This window comes from Nothoprocta perdicaria, unplaced genomic scaffold (assembly GCF_003342845.1).
Source record: "Nothoprocta perdicaria isolate Ctin4 unplaced genomic scaffold, notPer1 scaffold_105, whole genome shotgun sequence".
Lineage (NCBI taxonomy): Eukaryota > Metazoa > Chordata > Aves > Tinamiformes > Tinamidae > Nothoprocta > Nothoprocta perdicaria.
The window spans coordinates 2214897-2224693 of record NW_020454150.1 but is presented as its reverse complement, the minus strand read 5'-3'; the positions used below and the strand labels follow the sequence as shown (position 1 = coordinate 2224693).

Sequence of the window (9797 nt, the reverse complement as noted above, 5' to 3'; positions counted from 1 at the left end):
CTAATCCTGCCTCTTCTGCAGAGCTTGGGAATTGCTGTCCATGAGTCACAGAGTCTCGGAAAGGAAGTGCCAACACTTGTCCTGCTCTGAGGGCAAGGAGCCTCGTGGGATCCCTGGATTTAATAGGCTTGAAATTGAATGGGGTTGGCCTCAGCTTTGGAAGTGAGGAGCCAAGGGCATACACATATACTTTTTGGGTAGTAAGGATCACTTCATTATTGTGAAGAGCAAGTTGAGTGAGAGGTTGTATTTGGTCTTAGGGGAGCTGACAAACTGCCCTTAACACCAGATTTACAGGCGAGGGCCGGGCTGAGGTTGTGACAGCAGAAAGCTGAGGCCAGGGCTCAGCTAGAGGTTGCTTGGAGAGGCCAAGAACAAGAGCAGTGATACAGGTGATGCCTGGGGCTGGGGTTCGGCTCATGGGCACTAGTGGGAATGGCCATCGTGGGGAGTGTTACCTGGTGACAGCAAAGCCACCAGGCTGTTCCTGGAAGCTGAGAGGGGCTCTTGCCCAAGGTTAAGTGGGAGCAGGACTGTGGGTAGAGTTCGGCCAAGCAAGACCTGGTGAATTTAGAACTATTGCTAACATAGGCCTGTTTGKTTGTTTGTTTGAGGTGGTTTTTGCAGTGATCACTGGATAGGGGGTTGGATTATGGGAAAGTACTTCCAGCTGGGCAGTGCTGGATGTGGTTAGGCCTGGGAATAGAAGGGGCTGCCAGGCTGCAAGTGGTTATGTGCCTGGCACAAGCTGTGCCTGGCAGCTCCGGTGGTATTGGCTGCCATGGGGTGAAGGCTAAAGCTGGGAATCCCTCTAAGCAGCAGCCAGGGCTGGCAGCAGCTGGGAAACAAGGATTAAGGCTGAGACCAAAAAAGCGGCTGAATTAGTTTTAGATGGGAGGTGCCGTTTCCCCTCCGTTCAGTGTTGAGGTTAGGACGGGTTGTGTTTGCCAGGACAGGGACTGCTACAGCCAAAGACGAGAAGATCTTTGGTGCTAGATTTCATGCTGACACTTTCAGTCTACACCATAACGGGGAAAAGAAGAGGCGGCTGAAATAGCCTTTCAGCTGGGACCTCTGCGGGCTTCCTAGCTTGATTTTCTTTTATGGTAGGCAGAGATCCCTTGGCTAACGCAGGACAGAGCTGTGGATTATACTGAGAGTTAACAGGCAGGGACAGAGCTAAAATTAGCTCTGCCAAAAGTATCAGGCTGTGACACTTGAAGGAATTTYTTCTTTGCCCCCAGTAGCAAAGATCCTGTAGTTTTATCTCCGGTGGTACCAGAGTTCACATCTCACTTTTTTTGTTTGTGTGGAGTTTTGGCGGTTTTCTTTTTAATGTGTAGTAATTTTAAGTCCAACTTAAGTCTTTGTGGTTTTATTGCCAGACATCTTTTATTATTATTATTATTATTATTATTATTATTATTATTATTATTATTATTATTATTATTATTATTATTATTATTATTGTTATTATTATTCCTTATATTTATTTGACCCTAGTAGTTCATAGTGCCAGTGATAGTTCAATGTTCTGTACACATAACAGTTCCTTTTGGGTGCTAAGCAAAGCCAGTGACAAATGTAGCATATAAAGTGCATATCACAAGTTTATTCTTCTGCACAAACAAATAGAAAGTGACTTTAAATTGAAAAAACAAACAGAGAAGGAAAACAAGATGAGTTTCATACACGAAGAGGCCAATGCTGTTCTCTTTCTGGGGTTACATCTTCTAGCACACACAGCAGTGCTGCTGGGCTCCTGCTTTCAGAGCACGGACGAGTCTCTTCTGGGAAGAGGGCTTGGATGTTGCAGCAGAAAGAGCCAATTCCGTGTGAGGAGCAATCCGGACTGGACTGGGCTGGTCATCAGGGACGTCTCTCTGAGATACTTGCTCTCAGCTGCTGCCAGCACTCGAGGTTATCTCTAGCGAGTGCTCCCATAGACACAGAGGGACAGCATTGACACTTCCAAAGCTGAGATAAACCCCCAGAATTGCCAGAGCTGCAACCCGTAATCGGCAGCCTGCTAGAGAAGGACGATAAGCAGTTTGAAGTCAGAGCCCATGCAGACATCTTTAAATGCTTAGCAGGGGAACGCGGGGTTTGGCCTCTGCAGCCTGTAACACAGCAAGGCAGGAGTTCTCGATCAAGTGCTGCAATCTGTGTTTGTTTAACAGTGGAGGAATGAGAAATTTGGGGAGCATCAAGACAAGCTTACGGGCTTCAAAAGTCCCCTTTGTAACCTCACACATGACCTTCCTAACCGGTCTGCCTCCTTATTTTCATGAGTTGATGTTAGCAGAGCTGCTCGAGGCCACCAATAGCTGAGGTTTCTTTCCTACAGCTCAGCAGGGTGCTTAGCTCAGGGCTAGGTCTCCGCTCATGCTACTTGCAGCCCCAGGCCTTATTGGGGGTACTCAGAATACTGCMGGTCTAACCTGCAGCACCCTCGGCTCCTGCAGGGCCTGTCCTATCCGCAGCAGAGAATCCAGAAAACACCAAGAGAGGTTTAGAGGCTAAATCAAACTATTTGTCTTTGCTTCTAAGCTTGGGCAAGAATCAAGAATGTTAGGAGTGAAATGCAGAGTCCCCAGCCTCCTGATTATTTTCCTTGCTCTGATGTTTAATACTGCTTCTCCAGTCTAACCTAACTTCTTTTCATGCTCTGCCCATTACATTATCAGAAACAATAGGCCAAATGCAGGTATCCCACTCAGATGAGTCCTACAGTCTAAYACCTGACAGAGCTTGGCCATAACTGCTTGGCCTGCATCCCACAAATCCAGAGTGATCCCACCCAGGTACTAACTAGGTGCAGGCCCGCGCTGAGGCCAAACCTCCCTTTCACTCCACTGGCAAAATGAAGCTCCTGAAACACTCAGGCCCTGTGAGCACTTCATGGCCCACGTGGACAGAGATACTGCAGTGAGATTCGGGCTTTCTGGGGTTATTTTTTCACTGCAGAATTACCATGAGCACATTTTGCTGGTCCCCACAACCCTTCTTGACATGAGTTCAGCGATGCTTTCAGTCTGGACTAGCTGGCCTCCCTAAAACTGCTGGCTAAAATCATTGACAGAATAGCCAGCACCCTGCAGTGAAAACCGAGGGTACTGCTAGTCCTTCGKTTCCTTCCCACAGTTCTCCTAGGAAAATAAATGACTCCCACAGTTCTTTGGGAAAAAAAATCACAGAGACTCAGCTTGCAGCAGCAAATTGCATTCTCTTCCAGAAGCGCAGGCCGTGCAAGGCATCACAGGATGAGTGAGAATGAATTGTCCAAGTTAGGGTTTGTGGCGGGGCTGCTCCTCCCTGCGGGAGCTGAGCAGGGACCTCCCCTTGCTCACCAGCTCTGGGCGCTGCTGCCGGTTGTGCTCCCCACGGCAGCGGGGCTCCCCACGGCAGCGGGGCTCCCCACGGCAGCGGGATTCCCCATGGCAGCGGGGCTCCCCACGGCAGCGGGGCTCCCCACGGCAGCGGGGCTCCCCATGGCAGCGGGGCTCCCCATAGGCTGCCCCGTGCCCGCAGGGCCACCCTCGCCGCCGAGCCCGGGAATGCGCACGGCGGCACCGTCTGTGCAGCAGGCAGGACTGTGCCTTGCTTTTCCTTTCTTTCCTTGCTCTCTCCCAAGTTTGTCCAGGAGCAGAGGTGCTAGCTAGGTTCTCCAGCCCTCTCTTTCTTGCAGTATCTCTATCAGCTCACAAAGAGGCAAACTAAAGCCCCCAGCCTCCATGTGAAGAGCTGCACACCACGGGCTCCAGCTGCTTGGGCTTGGGGTGAAACCACGGGGCCCCACGGCTCACAGAGCTGGTGCTTGTCCTACCCTAGAAGCCACASTTTGGTAGATCTGTAGCTCCTGCGCAGTCCATTCTGAGAATGGATTCTGCTTGAAGGAAAGGACCACATYTAATGAGATGGAGAGGTGTGATGAGCAGGGCTACACATCCCCCTGCTCCGGGATGTGTTCCTGAGGGTCCCGGCCTGCACAGAGCAAGGTGGCAAAGCCCTTCCCCACACCAGGGCTGCCTGCTGTGTTGGGGAGCGTCGCCCTTCCCTTGCTGTGGGATCACACTGTGGAAGTGGCTGCTGCGAAAATGGGAGCAAGGGCAGGCAGGCCAACAGCAGGGGTGTGTGCAAACCCCAGCACACACACACACGTTCCCTGCTCATGGCCTGCATTCCTCCTCAGGAAGGGAAATGTTACATGTCACAAGCTCTCAGTGCAGGGAGGCAGCCTGAGGCCGCCCTGAGACGTTGTGGGGATAACCAGCCCTCTTTCCCCAGCACTGCCCACACACCGAGCTCTGCATGGCTGTGTGTGCCTGCAGATCCGCCAGGAATCTCAGAGCACTTCAGTTCTTATCAAATAGCCCTGAGGATGTTTAAATTATTTAGCATGAAATTCCACCAGTGCCTTCCTGTTTCCCTGTCCCCCACTCTCTGCTGAGTCCGTCTGGGAAGGCCTCCATTTTCCAGCTCAGTGGAGAGTTCTCGGCAAGTTTCGTGTCCTGACCCACTTCCCGCTTAGCCACACTCCTGTCTTGCACTGAACAAAAGGCTGCTGTGCAAATGCACATTCGGTCCTGCTCCTTCGACGCCAACATCACTTGCTCCTACACAGTCCTCCCTTACACTTCAGCGTCCRTGTCCCATTCCGGGGAGCTGGTGCTGCGGGGGCTGCCTGGAGCCCTCGGCTGCACTTGGCCTGTTGTGTGCCTAAAAAAGGTTGCTTCCTTCTCTGGTTCCCCCAGCTTGTGGTAGTCCCACCAAACCTGTTGAGTGCCCCCCTTACCACAAACAGGCACCACCAGGAGAGCTGTGCCTGGCACCCGCTGCGGCGACTCTCCCTTTCAGCCCCATCCCTCGGGGTGCCCAGAGGAAGGGGCACCCATTGCCATCCTCCTGGGCAGGACCCCTCTGCTTGCTCTCTTGCCTCTCCCCAGGGTGATGTGGGCAGGAAGGTCCAAGGTGGAGCCTCCCGCCCCCTGGGCCCTTTGCTGCCCGTGGTCCGTGTGTGTCTGCACATGTTTGTGTTTGCACACACGAGTGCACGGGTACAGGCAGGCTCAGCAAAGACGCTGCCATGGGGAAGCCAGAACTTCTATCCTGAGGTTTGCCACCAGGCTGTGCCACCACCCGGTRCCCCATGTCCTTCCTCCTGCTCCAGCCACAGCCACTAAGCCCTGCCATGAAGCTGCCCATCCGAGACCAAGGGGAGGCTACGGGAGAGGGTGGTGCAGAAGGGGAGTCATTTTTTTTCTCTTTTCTTCCTTTTGTGTCACTCACCCCAATGAACTGAGCATGAAAGACAAAACGAGCACTATCTCTGCGGGGCCACGGCCAGGAGGGGAGCRGCGGGTGCCTCAGTGGTGCCCGAAGCTCGGCCTCCACACGTTGGCCTGCATCCCCGTCCGGGCTGCCGAGAACTTGGGCCGGGCCACCTGGAACCGAGAGGCAGCGGCAGGGCCYGGGGAGGGCCCTCGTCCCGCCGGCCCCAGCTCCGGGGAGCTCCCGAAGGCCTTGGCCGCCTGGCTGGGCTCYGCTGGGAAGGGCGCCGGCGTGGCGGGCGCCGAGGCGGCCGTTTCCGTCCTCCAGAGCGGCTCGTCCAGCGTGGTGGCCGAGCGGGGCACGAGCACGGTGGGCGCCAGGCTGCTCGAGGACGGCATGGGAGCCGGCGTGGAGAAGCGCCGGATCTCCTGCGTCTTGGCCGTTTTCACGGGCTGCTGCGGGGCGGCGCGGGCGTGCGGGGCCGCCGGCGCGGGAGCCTCCGCGGCGCTCGGGGGCTCCTCAAAGCAGAACATGGCTGATTTCAGCTGGTAGGGCTGGTGGCGCATGAAGTCAAGGACCTTGAGCCCCGACTTTGGGTTCGGGGCCTTTTTCACTTTGCTCTCTGCTTTGCTCGCCTGCGACTTGCTGGCTGCCAGCGGGTAGAAAGGGGAGTGCATCGGGTTGTAAGCTATCGGAGGGGGAGCTCGGATGTTGGAGGAGTATTTCCAGGATGAGGGTAGAGAGGGGGAAGGAGAGGGCGTCCGGGGCTTGGAGTCAGGCTTCGGGGTTGTCTCCACCACGTATTTGTCCATGCGGCTCTGGCGCTTGGCGAAGAGCTCTGCGCCCTTGCCCTTCAGCTGGGGCAGGTCGTGGGCGCCGTTCAGCAGCGCGGCCTCCTGCTGCTGCGGCGGCTTTGGAGCCACCGGCGGCGGCGTCTTGAACTTGCGGCCCGCGGGCTGCATGAAGTTGCAGGCCTCGGCGCCCAGGCTCAGAAAATCCTCCTCGGGCCCCGACTCGAAGCCCGCGCTGGGGTGGTCGCCTTTGGGCTTCTCATCCAGGTTCTGCACCAGCGACAGGAGTTCGGGGTTGGGTGAATTCTTCTTCTTCTCCTCGATGCGGCTGAACATGGGCTTCTTGTTGCCGCGCCGGCGAGCCTCCTGCAGGATGCCGGTGCGCGGGGCCGGCACGGCGATCCGCTGCTCCCTCGACGTGAGCGGCTCCGAAGGGGGCCGTGGTGCCGCCGGCCACGCGGCGGGACAGGGCTGCCCTGGCAGCGGGGAGCTGCTCGCCGCCGGCTGCCACGGAGCTGGGCTGATGTACAGCGAGGAGGAGGCCACGCCGGGGACTCGTGCTGCGGGCGCCGCAGAGGCCGCCTCTCCGCCCGGCTTCGACGGGGCAGACAGAAAGATGGAGGCCGTGGATGTGCGCGCCGTGCTGGCAGGAGGCCTGTTCTCTGGAGCGCTCGCKCCCGCTCCCGGCTGCCCATCCGGGGCTGCCCGCCCTGGCGCAGCGATATACAGGGACGTGGAGGAGCTCACGGCGCCCCGCGGCACGGGGRCCACCGCGCTGCCTGCGGCGCCGGGCGGCGAGAGGGGGGCAGGCGCCGCGCTCGGCCCGCCCTGGCTCTCAGCCGGCCTGCGGGGCGCGGACGGCTTGAAGGTGACAGAGGAGGTCATGGGGCGCTGGCCGGAGAGGCCGGGGGTGAAGGGCCGCGCAGACCTGTTGAACAYGCTGGCCGAGGAGGGCTCGGGGGTGCCTGGGGGCGGCGGGAGGGCGCTGGGGCTGAGGGTGGCCAGGCCGTGGGTCGGGAGCGGGGCCGGCTGCGTGTCCGGCACGTGGCTAGTGCCGGGGCGCGCGCCGAGTGCCACGTTGCCCTGGTGCCCCACGGACACGTCCCCGTTCACCATGGCCTGGCCCGGGGGGCTGCTCGGCGCCCGCACCTGCTCCACCGTGTACTTCCCGGCCCGCTCCCTCTGCTGCTCGAACAGTCTGGCTCCTTTACCTGAGGCCTCGCTCAAGCCCTGCTGCTTCTCTTCCTTCTGCTCAGAGTCCGACCTGGCCTTCTCGATTTCCAGGTAGGTGTCCCAGTCTGAGTGATTAGTTAAGCTTCGGGCGTCGGAGAAACCTTCCTCATCAAACTCAGACTCACTCGTTGGAAAAACCCCGTCCTCGTCGTCGTCGCAGCGGTCTTCGTCGACGCTGCCGAAGCTGACCAGCGTGTACTTYTTGGCTCTCTGCCGGCGCTTCTTGAACATGAGCACCCCCTTGGAGTGGGGGTTTGGAGCATCCGTCAGCAGGGATGCGATGGTTCTGCACTTGGTTTTGGCCTCCTTCACATTCTTCTCCTGGGTGCTCTCGTGGCGGTGGAGCTCTGCAACAGACCAGAAGAGATGAGCTCAGGGCTCAGCACTAGGCAGGGCTGGCAAAGATGGGCACTGATCTGCTCTAGGTTCCCTAATGCTTAAGTGAGGAGACACCCACCACCCCATGTCTTCCCTGTCCTTCCTGCCCTTGCTCATAGTGGCTTTAGGATGTGCTGATTCAAACCCAGGCACGGTTTTCTGCTGCAAGCACGACCGAAGTCCATGCAGTGCAGGGAGGGAGCTCCCTAACTCCAAAATGAGTCTGTGATTCCTCATCAGATCTGGGATCTCTGCAAAAGGTGGCCAACAGCCCCAGGCCGGATGTCACGGTGCAAGCCCTGCCTGTGCCCGTGCCGTGCCGGCTGCGGAGCCGCCTGCAGCAGCGGGAGGCACCTCTTCATCCCGCCRCGGCACCGGCCTGTGTGCAGGGCCCACCGGGGAAGAGCACTTGCTCCCGAGCAGGAATCCCAGGCCTCCACAACTGACCTAGGCCAGGAGGAATGCACTTACACAGTGCCTGGAAAAGCCAGCACCTGTTGGGATGCTGACATGAAAGTGCAGGAGAATCATTTTCCAGCTGCTCTGCCAGCCCGGCGGACACTAAAGCCCCGGGGGGAACGCAGTGTTCTGTGCCTCGGCRCAGGGCAAGCAGCGGCACCCGCAGGGAAACCCAGCGGGGTTGTCCAAGGAGACAGCATGGCCACGGCTGGAACCAGGGCTCCAGCACAGAAACCAACACCAACGCGGATGAGAAAGAGCAAAGCCAGCTCAGGCTGATCCCTGAATCCTTTCGCTTCATCCTTTGCCTTATTCCCATCGCCTCTTTCCCAGCATCCTTGAAGAGAGGTCTGTTTATTTGTTTAAAAATCTTTGAGACATCTTGTCCTGCCCTGACATTTTCCAGAAGGAGGGACAATATTGTGCCCTGGTGAAGTGACAGGATGGGACAGGAAGCTGCAGGCACTGCTGGAGGACGGTGTTAGTTCAGGAGAGGATGGAAGCTGCTCAGTCCTCTCATGATCTATCTTTGGACCATTTTATCACAGAGCATTAATTCAACAGGGAACAGCTGATATGGCAAAGTGACCAGCAGCAGGGGGTATCAGGGACCAGAGAACTTTACTAGGAAGGATATTGGTTTCCCCGAGAGCTTCAGATGTCCCCCGAAACCTGGCAAGGCTGTAAACTGTGGCAGGTGTCCTTGTTTCCCCCTGCACCGGTGTAACCACCGCAGAAGCAGCTCACCTCATGCTGAAAATAGGACATGCATTTGCAGGACAATCATCCTTGCTGGAAGCCTAAAGCTGTGAAAGGAAGAACTCTTCTCCAGGCATATGTTACTGCTTTGGGATTTCACCAAGGGGAGTTCTGTGGTTTGAGATCACCTCACTCAGTCCTTCCCTTTCCACTCAGAAAACTGGGAATGGGGCAGAATCAATCAGTGTTGCAGTGGCACTCGCAGAGCTGGGGCTCTCCCGGTCTCTCCTCGCTGAGTGGCTCAGCCTTGCTCAGGATTTCGGTGACACTTGGTGCTGTCCCTGGGCAGCCGTGGGCCCGTCCCCAGCAGCAGAGCTGCGTGTGGTGCCCGTGAGCAGCAGTCCCTGCGGGTTTGGCTCTGCCTGGAGGTCTGCAGCTGTGTGCAGGTGTGTGCTGAGGCATCCAGCCTCTTGCTGCAAGCACCCAGCCCCTATACCCTCCAGCTTCAAAGACCTTTACCCAGCTCGTATTCTGCTCCTAAATTCACAAAGGAAATACGTATGATGACAGAATCTAAATCAAGCCCCAAATAGGTGAACTTTGGGCATAAGTAACTCGTGGTCAGCCAGCAGCTAAGGAACTACCACTTCCAGGGTAAGTGTCTGCAGCCCCTTCTGCCACCCTGTCCTGGGAACTGCCTCCTCGTTCTGCTCGTCCTCCCTTCCTTCTCATCAAAGGGTAAAGTATGTAGCTATTTGTCCCCATTCTCCCATTGGAAAAAAAAAATGATCATGAGAAAGCAAATGAGAACAAAAGAGCAACAAGAAAAACAAAAGCGGAATAGGATAGGATAGGATAGCAAAGGAAAGGAAAGGAAAGGAAAGGATAGGATAGGATAGGATAGGATAGGATAGGATAGCAAAGGAAAGGAAAGGAAAGGAAAGGAAAGGATAGGATAGGATAGGA

The 9797-nt window shown here is 56.7% G+C and overlaps 1 protein-coding gene across 1 annotated transcript in view; it reads right to left on the bottom strand.

Annotated features, from left to right (window-relative positions):
- Window positions 1-5353: 5353 nt before the first annotated feature.
- SYNPO2L (synaptopodin 2 like) overlaps window positions 5354-9797 on the bottom strand; it is a 26306-nt gene continuing 21862 nt past the window's right edge. The window contains exon 4 of the mRNA XM_026044675.1: window positions 5354-7642. Coding sequence (XP_025900460.1) covers window positions 5367-7642 — 2276 coding nt within the window. The 3' untranslated portion in view covers window positions 5354-5366. The remainder of the gene's footprint in view (window positions 7643-9797) is intronic.